Here is a 21,196-nt window from a genome sequence, read left to right as displayed (position 1 = left end):
GTAAATGAAAAAAAATTTCCTTGAGACTCTATATACCTAGAAGCAATTATTTAGGCACAAACAATTTATTCCACCTTAATAGGGCTACTGGACTACTGTGGACTGGAAGCTTTTTCTATCGAATGATTTTTTTTTGATTTGCTGTTGCTGCTTGTAGCACAACGGAATTTCTTTTTTAATCTCACGCCTCATCGCAGCTCGATTGCTGGAACCTGCTGGAACTGGCTTCAGATTGTCAAAGTGTTCATTTATGTGAAACTATTCTACTGACTAAAACTGTATAAACAAGTAAATTATGTACCAGAGATGAAACAGGCTTAGCAAAAAAATTATGCACACATTGCTTTCCTTGAATTTTGAGATAATTTCCTTTAAACCTAGCAATTGTTTCTAGCATTCATGGTCGATTTTCCCTTTATATTAATACAATTAAGTGGCGCAATCTGCCGAATTGTTTCCAATATAGTACAATGTAGAAGGTTGTATTAGCTAGTAATAGCTACAGTAAACGCACCAATAAATGTTTATCCAGCCGAGTTATTAACAAAACAGAAAATCGATGAAGATACTCGATCATTGCAGTTCGGCCCTTATGATTCTGAATTCTAGATTTAATTAAATGTCTAGTAACTTTCCTATGATCGAAGAGTTTTAATTTCAAGTTCCCTACTTTTTCAGGCAATTCCATCAAAGATGACAGCATATACTCATCCTCTACTCAAAAACAGTCAATCGATTCCGTAGCGCTGTCGCGAGGCCACTCTGTGAAGCGTTTCAACCACGAGCGTTCGGCGGATTGCGAAACATTTGATCGCCCCCAGATGTTCACTTCAAAAGTGATGATGGCCTCGTCTGCTCATTTGAATCTGTACACCCAGGAGCAGGAGCTGTGTCTCAACATTTATCCTGCCAATGATTCGTTGTCCCAGCCGACGGAAAATTTGTCTCGCATTAGCATACAATTGAATCGATTATCCTCGGACGAGACGCACCAGCACAGCCTCCATCGACCTCACATGTGCCCAACGTTAATACCGCCATCCTCGGCGTCTGAGCCAACCATGCCAGGAACAACTTTCGCGGCTCATTCGCTTGATGAAAATCTCAATCATTCCAATCGGCGACTACCGAATGATGTCACCAATCTCGATCTAATCTGCAGCCAGCAGGGGGATATAAAAATATGTATTAAACGTAAAAAACGCCACCAGGATAACCGTTTAAAGCTTTGGAGTTGTCTGCACCGCATGTCGCCGTTGAAGGGTAAACAGCATCATTCTAGTCGACACCCAACGGCAGTTCATTTTTACAGCTCCGTATTATGCAGTCAAAAGGAAAGTGCGGAGGATAATCATAAATCGAAAACTTCACCAACAGCAAATGCGTATCCGATAGGTTTCAGCATGCCGGTTTCGGAAGGCCAAGAAGATGACCTCGAGGCATATATGAAAGAGATAAAATTGAGGGAGAATCAAAGCGGGTCCGTCCCCTGAGATGTGCAAAAGACAGTTCCTCGGTAGGGCGGTAAACACACTGTACAGGCGAAGTTGTATTTTTTCCGGCAATTTACCGGAGTAAAAGTGTAAAAGGCCAGCAGGGTCAAATGGGTTTCCAAATATGAATTCAAGTGTGGGAAGGAAATTTTCGCTTTCTCCCGTCGGCTCACAAGCAGATGTTAGGTGGAATAATCAATGTTGGAGAAGATTCTTACAAAATGTTTTAGATGTGCCGCCAACTTTTCTGTCGTTAATCTAGGATACTATTTTGAGATGGCAGCAGACCATAAACTCAGTTACGCTGGACTGATTACCTAGACGCAGGAGTTAGCTGTTACCATCTATCAATCATTCAGTCACAAATGACATCGGTTAAACGTGTCTAGTGTAAGCCGCTACATATGTGGAGGTGGAGCTTCCCCGAAGAAGGATTTGAGTGTAACAATTAACAGATTATAAGCTTTGTCGTACTTCACATTGAAGCTAGCAAATTTGTTAAGAGTAGAGCGGAATTAAATCAGATTGGCGCGTTGATATAGTAGGTAGGAAAAGCATTTTTGTGTGTGTGCAAACAATTGACGAAAACCGTAAAATTCAAGTGAAATGGCTGTGCATAGATCTATCGAATTTTTCATTACCGTTACCATTTAATCTAACATAGTACGTAAATGTGATAAGCTTAAAAAAATGTATGTATTAAAGTTTCTATATTGACCGTATCATTGGATTTATTTATTGCCGAAATCACAATATTCAACACTGCAATTTTGTCTTCTGATTAACATCAATTCAATTCGTTGTGTTCAGTTAAAGTCGCTCACTTTCACATCTTCAGGTACACAACACTGCTTTCGGGAAGACTGTTGGAATGAAATATTGAGGATATTTTACTTTTTGTTTTTCACATTTCATTTGGTTAATTTTATTTTTGTTCACTCTGATTTTTTTTTTAGTTAAAAGGTGTGTCTAAAATTATTTTTATTTTATTATTTAAACTCAACTTATGCAACCTAATCTATGTAACGAATTACGATGGTCTGGCCAGGTGAGAATATTCTTTTTTTTCCAAACCTGATTGAGAAATATCGATGGGTTCATTAGAAGCAGTACTGGGCTGCAATTGAATAGGACTTGGAACTGACCGTTGATCACATTTATTTGTGCTGAGCAATTACAAGCGATACAATAACAATGGCAATTAATTTCCTTTTGGCAATTTTCTAAGTATTTAAATGAAATTCATATGTTTATCGCAGTTTGAATCGTTCATCGAATACATTCAGTCTGATTGGAAATATCAAGTAGAAAGTCTCATCGTTGCATTTTTTTCAACTGTGAAGCATTGGAGAATTGGATTTAAGGAATCTTTTTGTTTTTCTTATTTAAGTTACTTTAACATATTAAAAAGATAGATGGATCTGGAATTAGGGTGCAACAGCTTTTGTAAACAATGAATTCTCTCGTTGATTTCTATGAACTCAAGGTACGCCTACACAAACCAAAATATCCATCGGATAGGGGAAGTCTTCCTCTACTCGATGGTGATGTCATGGTATGGAAAATCATCTGCATTAATTTCGTGCATTCATTTACATTCATTTGCCTCTAACTTTTTTCTTGAACAGCATTCCGCGAAATGATATATGGAGCTTATGTAGGTTTTGTTATTAGCTACAACTTTTGTTAAATTCGTAACTCTTATGCATGACGAACCAGAGCGAACAGAAGCCACTACTGTTTTTCAGTGAATGTATTTTACATTCACTCAAAAACAGTAACAAGTTCTGCATGCTCTAGTTCGTGATGCATAAGAGATACAGTTATGAAAAAAAGTTGTAGTTAATAACAAAACCTACAAAAGCTCTATACATCATTTTGCGGAATGCTGTTGATGAAAAAAGTTAGAGGCAAATGAATGTAAATGAATGCAAATGATTTTCCATGCCTGGGGAGAGTCATGACTTTCGGGAAATCATCGAGAAAATTCATTGTTTACAAAAGCTGTTACGCCTTAATTCCAACTCTATCTAGATTTGTCCTATAGCTACAATAAAGCTTCGTTCTGAGTTCTGGCCCGTCCGAAAACAGATCAATTAAGGAATGGGTTGGAATTTGTTGACGTGATGCCCGAGAAATCCTATGTAATGCCTCGATACATCAATAGGATGTTGAATAAAAGGGTTGGGCTTGCAGCAGCTCGTTTTGGCAAATGGTACGCTAAATTAAAGTGATGTGTGATTATTAAGAATTAATGCAACTAATGAATCTTGAATGTGAAGTGGCTAGATGTTAAGCCTATGATGTTCTGCTCAGAATAACATATAAAATCACACCACTTATGATCGAGTTGTTGTTGTAACCATTCAAACCCGGCACCGACGATGACGCCAAGTTTCACAAAATACACGATGAGCAACGATGAGCAATATGACACTAAAACTACTTAATATAAAGGGGCCTGGGATTGATCCCCCAATTTTCTCGCTCAGTAAGCATTAACGACTGATTAAGACAGCTTTGTTCCCTCATAAAGGGTGGAACGAGCAAAATGTAGTCAATTAAAATTCAGTGCATTTCTGTTTAGCGTGCACTAAAAACAAAATAAAAACATTGTTTTTAGAAGGTGTGTGTCTAACATCTCTTGTCAGTTTTGGTTTAGGAATTTTGCATTAATTATAAAATGGCGTACATTGTCAAATGATTTCATTTGAAAATACAATAAGGCTACGCAAAACCTAATGTAAAGGGTCAACCAAAGTCCGTGAAACTGTATTTGGCAAAAAATATAGTAAACTTATCAAGATCAGGGCTCCATAAGAGAGTAAGCTGCCAGAAATCATAAAGCAGATCATTAATTTATTAACATTGTTTTACAACACTGAATTTTATGTGACTACCTTTTGCTCGATCCACCCGTTATCACAACACATCACTTATGATCGAGATGATATACGCATATCGTAGACGATATTAAGTAGAATTTAAAGGAAACTCTAATTCTTTTATCTCTAAGAGAGACCTCATTTTAGTTGTTTCCTTTAATAACACGTATTTAAAATATTTGGAAATCTTCACCACCTTAAAAGTATAGATTTCTTCGGAAGAATGGAAAGAATGACATTTGATAAATGGAATGAGGTTGCGTTAAAATAAGATACACTGGGGTAAATAGGATCGTAAAAAAACAGTCGTAAAAACAACGCTAATCTGGCCATGCTAAGCTTTTAAGATGTTGGATTTGAATGGAAATGACTTTAGACGCTTAATAGATCTTTCGGTTCTTTTTACTGTTTTTCACGGCCTTATAACAATAACATATTTTATTGTCCTTTGCAGTAGATCATTTATTTTCTAACGTATTTTATTTTTTTGCCAAGTTATAAACTTCTCTGCTCTATAATAAATCCTAAGATTAGCCAGCGGTAGCAACCATTCTTAGAAATCGTTCAATCTTTGTACCTTCAAACACACTCGCTCTTTAAAAATCAATTTTCCTTTCCAACAGTCGCACCGATTACGATTTTCTGGTTCTATATCATTCCGTTTCGATTTCATCACATAGTTATTTATAGATTCGCTTTCAATTCTTTTTTCCATTTTTGAGTGGTTATTCTGCTGTTGTAAATGTATTATGTGCATAGCACATGGTCACTAAACGAAACCATCGCGTTCAATTCCGATTTAGATAATGTGGGAAATAAAATTCAAGATTTCCAGATCTTCTGTAACACCACCTACTGAGCTGCGCTTATTGTCTAGTTCAAAAACCGACGGTAGACTGTGAGAATTTTTCATAGTAGCTTCGAACTTCCGCTGGAAATGGGCAACGGAGGGATAAGCCTCTCTTGAACGACTCAGTCGCTGAGCTTTTCTACGTTTTCCTTCTTGCCAATTACGTCTATCATCATCGCTGGTGAAGCTTTCGCTCGTTGTTGGTCTGGTGTTAAACTTTTCATCGAACATATTCCACTGCACGGAAAGCTTTGAGTTGATGCTCTTTTTGCTGTAGCAATCGGGCGAAAGCTTATGACGAGTTACGCCATCTGTACTTTCATTATGATCCATCGGTTCGTTCAAATCTGAATTCAGTGAGAGATATATGTTTCGCAAGTGTGGATATAGATCATACTGGCAATACAGTTGATTAGGAGTGTGATCGTTGATCAGTTCTCTCCTCGATGGTTGAGATAGCCTACTGCATTCGTGACAGTACTCATCAGTTGTGCTTACATTTTCCATAGAGGAGTGTTTGGAGCGTGTGTCTTTGGTGAAATATTTTATAGGAAACCAACTATGCTTAGTAGAGCGTGTCACGGAGAAGTTATTTCCATTTCGAGCCCAGCTCGAAGGGTTCGCATTGTTGAATTCCACTTTATCTGGTTCGTTTTCGGATGTCTTTTTGCTTCGATGCGTTTGCGTGTGGTTGGACGATGGCTCATGTAGGCAACAATATTTGCGATATGGCTCTAAATCAGTATCAGTAGTTGATAGTTTTGTGGTGTGTAGCTCATTCGGGTGGAAAAATTGTCGCCGGATGTTGTACCCATTAATGCCATTTTGGCGTTGCATTTGCTCAAACGAAGAATTTGTCGTACTGTTGGTGGTTGTTGGGATTTTCCGGAACGATACAACTAGGGGACGTTTCAGGCATGCCAGATCGGTCTCCCGGTAACGGATCTGATTTTGGTTCGAGCAAGCTTCGGTTATTGCTGCAGCAGTAATTGTGGTTGTCTCATTTACCGCACTACTCTGTTGCAATGGATAGCTGGTACAGCAAACGGACGAGCACGTGTTCATCGAGTGCGAGTTAATGGAACTTGAGTGCAATGAGACATTCCTAAAAAACATACGCTGTCTTAGTGGATGGCCAGAACGGCGGTTTAAATAATTCGCTAAAGTGTCCTACACCGTTACCGTACCGGGAAAAAGAAAAGAAAGACACATATAATAGATTTTGACTGCAGCCAATTGCGTATCTCGTAGGAAAAAAATATTCACGCATGCATTCGATAGAAATTCAATTTAGACTATGATTCAGTTTTTGAGTGTATAAAGTAGCCGCCAATAACAATAGATTAAAAAAAAATCAAATGGTGGCCAACGGTAAATATTATAAGGGCTAACAGAATTGGAAAATGGATACTTACTCACCTTGAAGGCCTCTCGGAACTTGTGGCTCATAATGTTGTACAGGACGGGATTGATACATGTCGACACAAAATAAAGAATTCCCGAGATGTGAGTGACTATTTCGAAAGCCCGTCGTATTGCTTCATCGTTATTTTGGTCGCCTCCATACACCGCAAACAGTCTCTGGGCGTGGAATGGTGCCCAGCAGAGGAAGAACGCTATCACTACGGCCACTGGAAGTAAAGTAATGCAGCATAGTATTATAACAAGGGATCAGTTCCACGGCAAATGACGAATCGGAAAAACTCGACCCCCATCCGATATGTTTAAAACTTTGCATAATTGTGTGTTATGGGCAATTATTCTCATTTTCACAATAATTCGGCCTGATGTCTGTCATTTTTAAATAAATTGTTTTACGAAAACGCCAAATCTTATCGAAATGACGTTAGGAATATAGTTGTAGAGAAAAATAAAGTCTTTTTGGAAAAAAATATGCAAGGTATTTTTTGTTAGTAGTTTTGAGTAAAAATTGAAAAAAAAAATTAAAAACTCAAGTATTGTTAAAAAAGTATCTACAATTTTAATATTTAAAAAAAATCTAATAAAAATACATACTTTTAGAATATTTACAAACATGGACAAAATGCAAAAATTACATAAAAAAGCTTGTTTACAAGAAGCTTAAAGATATGATCAAACATAGGCGTAGGCATAACTCAGCAACACAAAGGCTTTCGGTGAAATGACGTTCGGTGAAATGGTATTTGGCCAAATTTTCCATAGTAATTTTTTCGCCCCTTTCTGGCTCGAAACCTGGCTACGACCTTGTGATCAAATGTTGAATTCCAACAATTTTTTTGTCAATTCTAAAGTGTCCATGATTTTAAACACTTAAAAAGTTTTGATTTTTCGTGAGATTTATTTAATAAATTTTTAAAAATACATATGCATTTGACAAAGGTACTCGATTCTAATTAGCAACCTTGATTAATATTCCATGGACTTGATAGATGAATAACTCGTTTCAGCAGAACAAACATGCATTTATCAGGGTGGCCGCTGATCCAGAAAAAAACAAGGAGAACAAGAAGGGAAATAACCGGGAATTTGATTGGAACCTTAAAATATTTCTTATACACCTAACCTCTACGACTTGGTCACATTTAGTTTTTAAGATTTTCATTAGTTTTAGTTAGGAATATTGAACAAATTCATTTTAACTCTCTTCTATACCGATAACTTGTCAGAATTATCAACAAACTGATAAAATGTCCTAGAAATTTCGATAACTAATTTCAGCTGAAGAAACCTACATGCTTGGCAATTTATTTCGATTGTTTTGGTTTTTTTCGAGGTAGGTACTTCTTATTTATATTTTGGCATTTACATCGATTTCCTCCATTTACCGTATTGCAAAAAAAAAATGTGGGGTTGTGTACAAGATATGACCGCTTGGTTGACGCAGACTACGTTAAGCGATGTAGTGAAATTCTCGTGCATTTATCTAGATATTGATTTAAAATACAGTAGAAGTAATCTATGGTTTCGGTACTAGGTACATATTTTGGATTTCCTACTTAGCCAAACTTGCTTAAATTCAGGACCTCATAAAAATGCGAATACATATCCTATTACATTTGGTTCCGAAATTATAAACAGATATGAGTAAGGCTTTCTTCCGGTGATTCATTGAAGGGTCCAACAATGACCGTGGCTGATTTTCCCCATAACTTCAAGATTTCTAGGGCACAAATCTTGGACGGTTGTGACATCACTGATGAAATTGAAACTTCTTGTGTACTGCACTGCAGCAAACGTGAAGTTCCAGTTTCTTTGTTATAAGTTTTGTGAGAGCAGATATTTGTGCTCTTGATTTTTTTATGTGGTACTGAGATTGATCAAAAATAAGGTTTCCACAGCGATTCAACTTCAAATCACTAAAAAAAATGCACACCCAAAAACGAAGTGCACAATTTTGCACCAATGTTATGCAACATTTCATAGTTGATCGGGAATATCTCGATTAGCCATAAATCCCTTCTCGGTACATCTTTTATTTACCGATTGCTATTTTTTGTTACGTTTTTTAAACGCATCATTTGGCAGAAGAACACGGAGCGTTTCTGTGGTGGGAAAAAAGTGACTTTCATATCTATCACAGATTATAAATTCGACAGTGAGCATGCATAAGGGCGTAACCGCGATGGCCGATTCTCTCTTTTGTTAATAATTGACTTGGATTAACACATCTCGGTGCGTTTGCTGTTACTTTTGATAGCCAAAACAACCTGTTACAGGTTACAGAATTACAGCATTACAGCATTACAGATAATATTCAAGCTGAACATTGCAGTAGGCCCTAAGTATAACATTGATCGATTCTTTTCGTCGACTTTCTCTTTCGTTAATAACTTGAGCACATAACCGTTTCCTGTTGTGTTTGTCATATAAGATGCTAGATAAAAGCTTCTTTTATCGATCTGTGTGCTGAAAATACCTTCTTCTTCTTCTTATTCGCATTTCAAGCTTATTTCTTAGTGGATATTAGCTTATTGCGTGCTCTTAACTTAGTGTTCTAAATGCACTTCCACAGTTATTAATTTAGAGCTTTGATACTCTATGCCCAGGGGAGTCGAGAAAATTTCCAACCCGAAAGATTCCCTCGACCGGACCGGGAATCGAACCCACCGCCTCCGGCTTGGTAATACCGTGATTTTACTGACTAGGCTACGAGGCTCCCTGGCTGATAATACCTGGGAATGTCTTTACATAGCCGAGGGGATACAAGTCGACGAAGAGAATCAGTCAAAGTTACTTAGGACATAATGCAATGTTCAGCTTGAATTGTTTCGCTTAGCTATAAAGGCCCACGCACATTAGATCCGGATCGGACGCGTTGCGGCAAAGTGATAGCTAAATCTATTGTCTAACTGTCAAATTTACGTCAACGCAACGCGAACGGATCTGATGTGGGTGGTCCTTAACAATGTAAAGAGAAAATCGTTGAAGATAATCGATCATTGCAAGTAGGCACTTTTCAACGCTCAATGTCGAATTTCAGTATCTAGCACTGCAAAAAAGTCGACGGTTCCTCTATTTATGCTAAGAGAATAGCATTGTACATCCCTCCTACTTGGAGAATTATGCAATCGAACGGCTTGCTATGCTTCGCCCCCATCAGCAAAAAATCCAGGATTTTATTAACTGTTCTATAGCATTATTTTCCAAGTAGGATGGACTTACATAGCTAATCTAAAAGCATAAATAGAGGTAAAGTCTGATAATTTCAGAACTTGGGACAGAAATCTGTAATCTGTGTAGGGAAATCCTTTTTTTTCCACCACAGAAACACCCCGTTTTCTTATGCAAAATAATGGATGTTCGTTCTTAAAACGCAGGAAATCTTAAAAAAAAAACAACAATATTTAGTATTTTTTCAATTCAATCGGTAGATAAAAGATGTACCGAGAACTAATTGGAGGGATTTCAAGCTAAAATGTTCTGATCGCGAGATATTTACGATCAATACCGAAATTTCGCATAAATGTCAAACCCGTTTTTGTGTGCTTTTTTATAGCATTCTGAGGAAGCCCTACCTGAATATTAAAATATGAACTTTTTTGAGACATGGCACTGATTTCACTGTTGCCCAATGCTTAGGCAACTTTCATAAATAACGTTGTAGTTAAGGGGTTTCAGAAGTTGTGACCGGCCAAAGTATATCAAAAAACGCTACGAGGGGGAAGGGGGGTTAATTAGCAAAACAAAAATTACGGCATTTATGGATGGTGCGTTATTTTACTTCCAAGGCTGTGACCCAATTGCCGAGTTAAATTTAACTCGATTACATTCATCACCTTTGTTACACGCATTTGATCGTCGATTTAGCGTAACTGGTAGCTAACCCACGCATGCTAACACTACCATAAGATAGGGGGAAATTTTCCCTACCTGATATAGTGTGTTAGTATGCGTAGGCGAGCTATCAGTTACGCCAAACCGACAATAAAATGCATTGTTTAAAAGCTAATATGTCCTTTCAAAAAAGTAATCGAGATTTGTAGAACGCGGGACCGTTAGCACTCAGACAAGGAGGTTGATTCACTTCGGAGCGCTTGCGCCATCAAGGCAACGGCGCTGCCTGCAGCCATTGATCTCGACGCGAACAACGCGCAAGGTTCGAGGTGGAAAACTCGAACGCTGCGCGCATGACAGGAACTGGTGCCTTCCTACTGCTGCTGCTGCAGTTATTTATGAAAAATTGAGAAAGCGTTTATTGTATCAGATTAATTCAGATTTTAATTTCATCTATAAATGGCAAAGTTATAAGCGTTCGAAACCTTACACCTTTTCGTGACGGTTGCAATTTTAAATTTTCGATTTACCCCCAGTGCTTTCCCGTGAGACGTAGTCTACGTCAAAAGAAAGAACTGCGTTGTTTGCCCTGCAGTTTAGACCACAACACAAAATGTGCTCAAAATGTCCTGGAAATACTTCCGGAAACTTCTTAAAATTCCCTCATAATGCTTATAGATCCTCTTGAGAATTTTCCCGAAACTATCGTCAAACTTGTGTATTTCTAAAGAATTGGATTCCTTTAGAATTATTATCCAAATTTCCTTGCAGGCCTCCTCATAATTTCACTCAACTCACTCAAGCCTCAAAACGATACCGATTAATATTGAATAGTTGATGTAATATGCCACAACTTCAGAAAATGTGATGATCATTTTTCAAAGTTATAGTTTGTTGACTTTTTGAGAGTAAAAAAAAGTTGGATGGTGGTGTACAGGACATGACCGCAATGTTAACGTAGGACTACGAAATTTTTGTTCGATTTTCTAGTTTGTTGTTTCGGATATTATTTTGGAATTAAGTGAATTTCATAACTCAACTCTTTTGTAGAAAGTTATGGTGGCCCTGAACTGTGATTGTTTCTTTATGGCAAGCTTTGATATAATCACTGGACCTCGTTGTTATTCGCGTTTATACATATCACTTGCGCAGGAAATCAGTTTGACACGGCATTTGTGACCAGTATACCTTCCATTAGCATGAAACAGGTCAAAATTTGCCCAAATCTGTCAATAAATGTGTTTGTTTTGCATTTGCTTATAGAAAATTACTGAACTTTTCGGGAACATTCACGCCAAAGAACTCACCAACACACTTTTTGTTACCTCCTCACATTACTATTGTCGTGTGGCAAGTTCAATCATCCTATATGCCCTGGAAAGTCGAGAAATTTTTCAACCCGAAAAATTCCTAGACCGGACCGGGAATTGAACCCAGCCACCTCCAGCATGGTCTTACTTTGTTGCTGCGGCTTTACCGACTGAGCTAAGGGAGGCCCCAATTTCTAACATTTCTAATTAGCAACCTTGATTAATATTCCATGGGATTTATAGATGAATAACTCGTTTCAGCAGAACAAACATGCATTTATCAGGGCGGCCGCTGATCCAAGAAAACCGGGAGATCTGAGGATTACCGGGAAATAAAGGGTGATACGGTCAAAATTTGGTCAAGGGAAAACGCGTGTAAATCGGTGAAATCGTTTATTTAAAAAATCAAATTAAATTTCTTTTTCAAGTTCAATTAGTATAAAATTCAGGAAAAATATTCAGTTAGGCTTCCGCTTTTCCAAATCCGAATTGCCGGGCCTTACGCTTGACCCCTGCCATCAGATTTTGTACAGCCACCTTGTCCACCTTCTTCGCCGCAGAAAGCCAGTTTGCCTTGAACTGCTGCTCGCCCTTAGCAGTTTTTTTGGTCTTCTTTAGGTTCCGCTTGACAATAGCCCAGTATTTCTCAATTGGGCGGAGCTCGGCGTGTTGGGAGGGTTCTTGTCCTTGGGAACCACCTGCACGTTGTTGGCGGCGTACCACTCCATGGCCTTTTTACCGTAATGGCAAGATGCCAAATCCGGCCAAAACAGTACGGAACAACCGTGTTTCTTCAGGAAAGGCAGCAGACGTTTATTCAAACACTCTTTCACGTAAATTTCTTGGTTGACAGTCCCGGAAGCTATGAAAATGCTGCTTTTCAAGCCACAGGTACAGATGGCTTGCCAAACCAGATATTTCTTTGCGAACTTTGACAGTTTCATGTGCTTGAAAACATCTGCTACCTTTCCCCTTCCTTTTGCCGTATAAAACTCCTGTCCCGGAAGCTGCTTGTAGTCGGCTTTGACGTAGGTTTCGTCGTCCATTACCACGCAGTCAAACTTCGTCAGCATCGTCGTGTACAGCCTCCGGGATCGCGCTTTGGCCGTCGTATTTTGTTTATCATCGCGATTTGGAGTCACTACCTTCTTGTAAGTCGATAGTCCGGCTCGTTTTTTGGCTCGATGCACGGTTGTAGACGATACACCCAGCTTATTTGCGGCATCTCGGAGAGAGAGGTTAGGGTTTCGCTTGAAACTACCGGCAACTCTCTTTGTCGTCTCAGCGGCTTCCGGTTTTCGATTTCCCTCCGATCCAGACTTCCTGGCTGTCGACAAACGTTCCCCAAACACTTTAATTACATTTGTAACGGTTGATTTGGCAACTTTTAGCGATTTTGCCAACTTTGCGTGCGAGTAGCTCGGATTTTCGCGATGCGCGAGCAAAATTTTGATACGCTGCTCTTCTTGCTTGGACGGCATTTTGACAACTGAAGAGTGAATTCCAAAATCAAAATAGGAGCAACATTCTACACACACACACCTTCAAAATGAGGGGTGTTCAGGTTTTTTTAAATGCAAAATTGAAAGAAATACGTCAAGTTGATATTGACCAAATTTTGACCGTATCACCCTTTAACCGGGAATTTGATTGGAACTTAAAAATATTTCTTATATACCTAACCTCTACAACTCTTATACACCTAACCTCTATAACTTGTCAGAATTATCAACCAATTGATAAAATATCATAGAAATTACGCTTCAATTCATAAGGTTTAACTCATTTCAGCTGAAGAAACCTGCACGCTTGACAAATTATGTTGATTGTTTTGGGTTTATTTCGAGGTAGGTACTTCTTACTTATATGTTGGTATTAATATCGATTTCATCCACTCACCGTATTGCAAAAAAGAAAGAACTGCGCTCTTTACCCTGCAGTTTAGACCGCAACACAGATATTCTTTCAAAATATTCTCAAAATGTCCTGCCAAATACTTCCGGAATCTTTTTAAAATTCCCTCATAATGCTTATAAATCCTCTTAAGAATTTTCCATTTCATCACTACTTAATCTCTATCACTATCGACTTTTCATCACTACCTGAGAACTATTCCACAGCCGCAGCCAGTAATGAGCAAAGACGGGCGCACGCGTTTTGCCTGTAGATTTGAAGACATACTTCAAATCTCCGCGTATATCGTACGGGTTAGGCAAAAAGTGTGCGTTTGACTTTGTACTGTCGAATTGATGGCCCTTCGCTCATTTTCAACTTCTATTCAATTTTCATACTGCCGTACTCTAACGGAACTATCTACCTACCCTCTTCTAAGACCATTATCTAGCTAATAAATTAGCACACTAAAGCTTCATGTTAGATAGCATTTCCAACCAACTCTGAAAATCGCTAACTTCGCGTATGAAGTAACATAAAACACTTTGAATGCAGTCAAAATGAGTTTGACAGCGATTTGTTAAGTTCGAAAAAGTAGTGTAAATTTCTGTTCAATATGATGCACTTAAATGGAGCGTCACATATCATATAAGTTTACATTATATATCATGTAAAGCTCTGATATATTTCTTGCAATGTAGCAAATATTGTATACAAAAGCCCATATTTGTAAACAACATTGTTTACAAGTTGCTCGGTTGCGTGAAATGAAATACAAGTTTACGTGAATGAATGTTTACATCACAATTAAAATTCATAATTTTTATCTGTTATCATATAGCCAATAGCAACCCAGGTACCCAGCAACCATATAAATAACAGGGCTAGTCTTAACTTTTCGAAATGGGCACTTAAAAATATACAAGAACTGTGTAAGATCAACTGTTTATTAGAACAAATACCTAGATCGGTTAATCATCACAAAGACCCACCCGTTTGTAAACTCAAACTAAAACTTTAATCAAACTTACCCAGCATTTTGACTACATGTCTGGTGCTGTGGTATTGCACTCGGTTAGAGTAATTAATTCGTCCATCTTCCGAGGAAAGCGAATTGGTCTGCTCCACCAACAAATGGATATTGTTGGCCATGCTGCGTTCGATTGGAACCTTGCCGTCATCGTTGCCCAGACTGCCGACGTTGGCGTTGCTGATACCGATGCTCCCGGGTAGTGAGAGCTGAGCTTGAAGGGGCTGCTGCTGCTGCTGCTGCATGAGTATGCTTTCACTGTAGTGCTGCGGAGAATCGTTTTGATAGTTGATGGAGACAATCGTTCGGTGGGAGTTTTTCTTGAAAATAGTATGCTGTGGAATGGAACGAATACGAGAATAGTAGGCAATGGATGTAGAGCTAGACAATCAGTTATAGGAATCAAATACATGTGGCCTAATAGTGTGCCGTGGAAAACCGGAAGATGCCGATGAAAAGTCACGTTCTGTGTGTTCATTTTAAAGGCTAATGGAAAAATTCTAGCATGTCCTTTCTGTCTTCGGTGCGATGTAATGAAACCGGATGAATTATTTATTTTTATGTACCTATGTCAGTGAAGAGAAAGAACTGCTCAATTGCGTAAACGGTAGAACAGTGAATGGCGAATAATGGATTTTTCAATCGGGCACCAATATGTGTGGCTTTAAGGTGTTTTGATTTCTGCACCTCATTCCAATGAGCGTCCACGTTTCTCCTTTCAAACCGTTTGGGTTTCTCATATGTGCCATATTTTGTTGTGTTTTTTGTCATCACCCTTTTCTATCGAGTGTTTGCAGAGACTGAACTTGCCATCAAGTTTTATCCCAGCGATAATGGCTCGAACAATGTTTTCCTGTTTTTTATGTTTTTTTTTTTATCTGGTGAAGAGCAGAAAGCTTGCCGTTAATGCATGTGACCGTCTGCGTCGTCCTTATCGGTTGATGATATTTTTCACTTTCGCTTTTGGCGTCCTCCGTTTTAAAAGCGCGGTATGGTGAATCATATCCTTTTGGCGTCTTTCAAACTGACGGTGGTAAACTGAAATAAATAAGTTTAAAGGGGATATATTCAGAATCCCAACAGAGAGAAAATTAGTAATTGGGGATTCGCTCAAATTGGATGATTAGGATCTTATCCCTCGATGATTGGCCATTATCTCAATTCATAATATTTGATATTTGAAGCAAATTGTCTGTCTCTCTGCTCGGTATCTTCCAGTTTTCCAATAATCTCCTCAGTTGGTACATCTGTATCGGATGGTCAATACATACCTTCAGTCGTACGCTGCTCCCCAGTTGGGTCCCCCGTTTCATCACCTTCGAACTACGAAGCTGCAGTCCGATCAGAACGTACAGAACCGTCAGGACACACATTGGAAATACGAAAACAATCACCGTCGAAATGGTGAACACGTGCCGCTGCTGATCCCGCCGAACAGTGCACATACTGTACTGCTCGTCAATTTCGAGTGCCAGTGCCTGAAATTAAGTTGATTTTACTCGTTTGTTTATACGGGGTTGGTTCTACTGGTGTTGATAACAATGTTTATAAATGCGTTTTCTGGGGAAAATGTTTGTTGTAACATTAATACGATTAAACGCTCCATAATCCTTGCAAAAATGCTCCTTAACTGCGTAGCTACTCAGATTGACTGTGCTGCCCGTGTATTTTTAGTCAGAGCTCTAATCTATGATAAGCTTCTAAAATAAGTTTCTAAAAAAAGCTTTCAAAAGAAGGTTCTTTTGGAAGCTTTTTCTAGACGATTGCCCGCGCTCCACTTCTCTGACTAAAAAAGACACGGCAGGACAGTAAATCTGAGTAGCTACGTAGTAAAGCAGCATTTTTCCAAGGTTTTTGAAGCATTTCATTGATATAATAATGTGTTTCTACAGTTGCCGTAACCATCCACAACACTAATTATTTTGTTTGCTTATAGGGTAATTTAACCAGTTTTTGGCAACTCTTATTTTTTTATTTGTTTACCAAATTCATGCAGGGTTAGAACATAGATTTTGTCATATGTCTACGTGAATAAAGCTATGCAAATTTATTTAAATTTTCAGTTCGACCCTAGGGCCAAAAACTGGAGCACTAGTGCCATAACAGGCTTAGCCTAGCATTTGATAAACTGATACAAATGATCAGGCTTTAAAATAAGTAAACAACCGATCAAAGCATATCAGCAGGACGACGAGGTAAATATAAAATTATATAAACATGAAACTGCTGGGCGCCGCCCATTATTTGATTGATGGTCTTTGATTTGCATTAAGTTCATTTCGTCGCCGAGCTGGTCTTGCTTCACTTTTGGCACAACGTTGCGTCACAGCATCTACTCCACGCTAGGTTGGTGTACGTTTTCGACGGTATCTTTGATAAAGCTTGAGACGACTTCGCAATTTTTATTTACTACAGTTTGGAAAGATTAATAATCCCCCCTAGAAAACAAATTAAGCTGTTGTGCCAAAATATATATTTACCTTTAATTACTGTACCAGTCGACGGCGGTCGTGGGTAGAAAGTAATTTTCCAAATGATATTGGATGGGAAAAATTCTGTTTCATTAGACGTGTTTAATTATATCTTAGAATGTCAGAGCCAGACAAGCTAACCCATTCATGGCAGCTGCCCAAGTCGAAATTTTAGTTTCATCAATAAGAGGCTTAGATTGGGCTTGAAGACCATAGTATAACCGAAATTCTTGCTTGCATGATGGCAATATTAATTTTGCTTTCAAAAATTTTCATTAATTTAAAGGGTGTCCCAGAAAGTAACAACGCAGCTTGGTATTCAAATAAAAACACCTTTTATTTAAAGGAACCTAATTATTTTGCATGTACATGTTCTTTATAGTATGCGCTTGAAATTGGATGAATTAAATCTCTTTTTTGGTTTTTTTGGCCATATTAAGTCGATTTAATTCGCTTATATAAAGCGTTTTGTAGATACTCATTGGCCAGATTTTTATAGGCCGGGTCTCCGGACGGCTAGAAGGATTCATGATTTTTCACACAACATTCTATCATCTATCCTAGCCTTTGGTTTGTCGGATGTGACCTGTTTTAGTTTTCTTCTGGACGTTACTCGTTGATGTTGCAAGTTTTTAGCCAAATGACGGCCAAATCATGGCTCAGATTTTGACAGTTCATTTGGCTCAAAACATTCTCTCCACCCATCGCTCCCTCTGAATATTTCTAGTAACGGCTATTTACATATCGAAACATTATTGAGGGAGCAAAAGTGTCTCGCACGCACCCTATGTTGGCGCTTGTGTCTGTATTACGTAGTTTATCACTTGGCTAGTTTTTTTTAATTAGTTCGTTTATTTACTAGGCTCAGTCATGTGTGACGCTTTGCGGAGCAAAAATTCAGTAATGTTGGTATTTACATTTTTAACAGCAGTATCTAGTTCTAGGTTAGTATTGGGTACCAATTACTCGTGGCGGGCTCGAGGTTAATGGGTAACAATTTCGATTGAAAGGAGCTAGGTAGGAAACTGGTTTCTGACGCCTCCTTCAGATACTACTATCGGACGGTTGACCAAATCCTGGCTGGGCAGAGGCAAGTAGCACAGAAACAGGAGGACACAATGGCTGGAAGTTGTTTGGAAAGGAGGGGATGGTCACATCAGACTCTAACATCAAACAAACAAAGGAATTCGTAGATCGCCTGCATGTAGGGAAGATCACGGTTTCCAAATACATCTCTTACTAACTCGGGCCACTAGGGTATCCAACAGCTGTGCTCTGGAGGGCATTACCCGGGCAATACCAAACTGCGTGGTCGATGTCATCATAACCGGTTCTACACCTACATATATTGCAGTCAACAAGGTTTATTCTGTAGAAATATGCGTCTACCTAGTAGTGGTTGGACATAAGTCTTGACATCACGCGAATGAAGACCCGACTTACATCCAGACCTTTGAACCACGCTCTCGAAGAAACATTTGGAACAATGGAATGTAACCACCGCCCAAGAGAATTACTTGTCCAATCGTGTCTGTATTACGCAGTTTATCACTAGGCTAGTTATATATCACTTCTTTTATTTATAATTTCAAAATTGTCGACGATATAGGATTGAAAGACAATTTGATAATTTTCACAATTTAAATATTACCATAAGCGTTGCTTTTTTCAACCCATTAAATTAGCTTATTAACTTATTAATACGGAAGAGCATTTCCTGTCAAAAACGCAAACAATGTCAGTTTTATCTCGACCGCCTTTCCGATTTGAATGACACTTCTAGAGTAACATTTGAAATGGGCCTATGTAAACAAACCAGAAAATGAATTTTAAATTTTTGCGCCACTATTCAATTCATATTCAAGAAAATTGAAGTATTTCCGGCATTTATATTGTTCACAATATCAATGGTAACTGTATCTCAGTATACAACATCCAAAATATGCGAAAATCTTTCAAAAATATATGAAAATCGATAATTTCATGAAATTAATAAGCCTTTTTGTGAATCTTTCAATGGATAGGCCCTTTTGCAAGCCATTGTGCTTGTCATCAGAAATGGTACGCCCTTTGCTAAGCCTTTTCGCAACGTCAAATAAATTCAAAACAAATCATCGGCCCTGCCTCAAGCAGTAGGGCCTAGCTTTGGTTTGAAAATTTTCAATCATCGGTCCTTCTACGTCACTAGGCTTATCAATAAAATGAAATTAATGAATGATTGGCCGTTTTAGCGCGAAGCGAAACATTTCGTTGAACGGCCGTTTCGAAAATCGAGTTATTTTTAATGATTTTTCTCGATTATGCGGAGCTTTCCTACACGATTAGTAGCTATCAAGCGGTGCTAAAGAATGGTATCAAATGTTACTCATATATTGGCTACTATCCAAAGTTGCATTTTTCATATAAATATGAGTTATTGCGTACTTTTAAAGTAGAAAACAATAAACTACCATTAATGCAAATCAAAAATTTGTGTTGGTCGAGGGAAGAGTATTCCCTTCTTAATTAAATATATCTAAAAGGGAGTGTTCCCATTATTTGAAGAAAACTTAAAAAAATTATAATTCCATTCCTTACTAAGCATTCAAAGATTAAATATTCGAATAAGGACCTGAACTTGTTAAACCTCCTGGTTTTCTTCAATCTCTGGATCCATTGAGCATTAATGGGCTTGCGTTATGAGTAAACGAAAGAAGGAAATTTTCTTCCCTATTGCTTCCATCTATTGAACATATACTGTTGTTTAGGTATGCAATATAGAATATAATGCTCAACTTTGAAATAATCAACCTAATGAATGGTTCAAAAATGAACTCCAATGGGTATCGCTATAGAGAATTGTTCTATGTTAGAAGGAGTTTTGATTCTTGTGAAATGGTTGTTGGATCGTATAATCGGCGCCGGGCTCTACCATATTTGACAGCGCTGAGCGGAATTTATAAAAGCCTCCCGGCGCCATGCAAACGACGTGTTCCACAATAGGAAAACAGACATCGCTAGTCCCGTACTACAGTGGTTGCTTATGGTAGGAGTGTATAAAACGCCCAAACGGGGCAAATCGCATTTCTACGATTTCATAATTAATATAAATGCAAAACTAATCGGGAATCCAAGTATTTAATGCGATCTCTCTTCTTTGAACGTCACAGCTGGCAATGTCAAGTATTTTTTTATGTGGGGGGCATTTATATGATGGATGGAGCTCGCATAGTTGAAGATCCTAGGACTTAGGCGTTGTTGAAAAATGTCGAAATTCTTCTTTTGCCACTGATGATTACAACTTATTTCTAACTCCCATAGCAACGAATATACATGATTGTTCCTTTAATTAAAGAGAAAACGTGAAAAAAGTTCATTTTGAAGAGTACATTTTTCATTCAACATCTTGCCAATTACTATCGGTAATTGTCTTATTGGATGATTTTCCACTGATATGAACTAATTTGCACTCAAACTATGTACACACAAGAAATCCAGAAGATCATAAGGGAAGGGCCATTAATTATGTCACGCAAATTTGGCCAATTTTCAACCTCCCCCCTTCCCCCCTTTGTCACATTTTTTATATGAACCTTAATTGTTTTTTGTAAGGCTCGTCACAGTTTCCACCCCCCCTAGAAGTGTGACATAATTAATGGACGATCCCTAACCACTAAGGCACTATTCTAATTTTCATTTTTTCTCAACAAAAATATTCTTGAACATCAGCAGGATCCTACAAAACCGATATAGAATAGGCTGTTTCTATGCACCACATATGAAGAGACGCTAGATGATTATGAGAGGACACGTCAACCAAACCGTTTGTTTCCATCAAAACTACATTTTTTACATCTCAAATTAATGCATATTTTTATGCATATCTTGCATATTTCCATCGGGAGGGGTCTTATTTTATTATTTTTGAACAAATGTACAGCTCGAATAACACCACATTAAAAATCCGGAAGATCATAACCGCTGGGGCAGTTTTATAAATCTTCACTTTTCTTAACAAAAATGTATGGA

General features: G+C 38.2%; 2 protein-coding genes across 3 annotated transcripts in view; one reads left to right on the top strand and one right to left on the bottom strand.

Annotated features, from left to right (window-relative positions):
* LOC135697172 (pyrokinin-1 receptor-like) overlaps nt 1-2,177 on the top strand; it is a 44,409-nt gene extending 42,232 nt beyond the window's left edge. For both annotated transcript variants that reach the window (XM_065216794.1, XM_065216793.1), the window contains one exon: nt 679-2,177. In XM_065216794.1, coding sequence (XP_065072866.1) covers nt 679-1,493 — 815 coding nt within the window. In that variant the 3' untranslated portion in view covers nt 1,494-2,177. The remainder of the gene's footprint in view (nt 1-678) is intronic.
* Nucleotides 2,178-6,212: 4,035 nt separating this feature from the next.
* The window catches only part of LOC135697179 (pyrokinin-1 receptor-like), a 38,870-nt gene continuing 23,886 nt past the window's right edge, over nt 6,213-21,196 (bottom strand). The window contains exons 4-7 of the mRNA XM_065216806.1: nt 15,989-16,195; nt 14,719-15,052; nt 6,648-6,859; nt 6,213-6,333 (exon numbers count right to left, since the gene is read on the bottom strand). Coding sequence (XP_065072878.1) covers nt 6,304-6,333; nt 6,648-6,859; nt 14,719-15,052; nt 15,989-16,195 — 783 coding nt within the window. The 3' untranslated portion in view covers nt 6,213-6,303. The remainder of the gene's footprint in view (nt 6,334-6,647; nt 6,860-14,718; nt 15,053-15,988; nt 16,196-21,196) is intronic.

Source organism: Ochlerotatus camptorhynchus, unplaced genomic scaffold (assembly GCF_037179485.1).
Source record: "Ochlerotatus camptorhynchus isolate MF236.1 unplaced genomic scaffold, CSIRO-AGI_Acam_v1.1 ptg000067l, whole genome shotgun sequence".
Taxonomy (NCBI): domain Eukaryota; kingdom Metazoa; phylum Arthropoda; class Insecta; order Diptera; family Culicidae; genus Ochlerotatus; species Ochlerotatus camptorhynchus.
The sequence above is the reverse complement of the archived record's forward strand: the minus strand, read 5'-3'. Positions and strand labels throughout refer to the sequence as shown.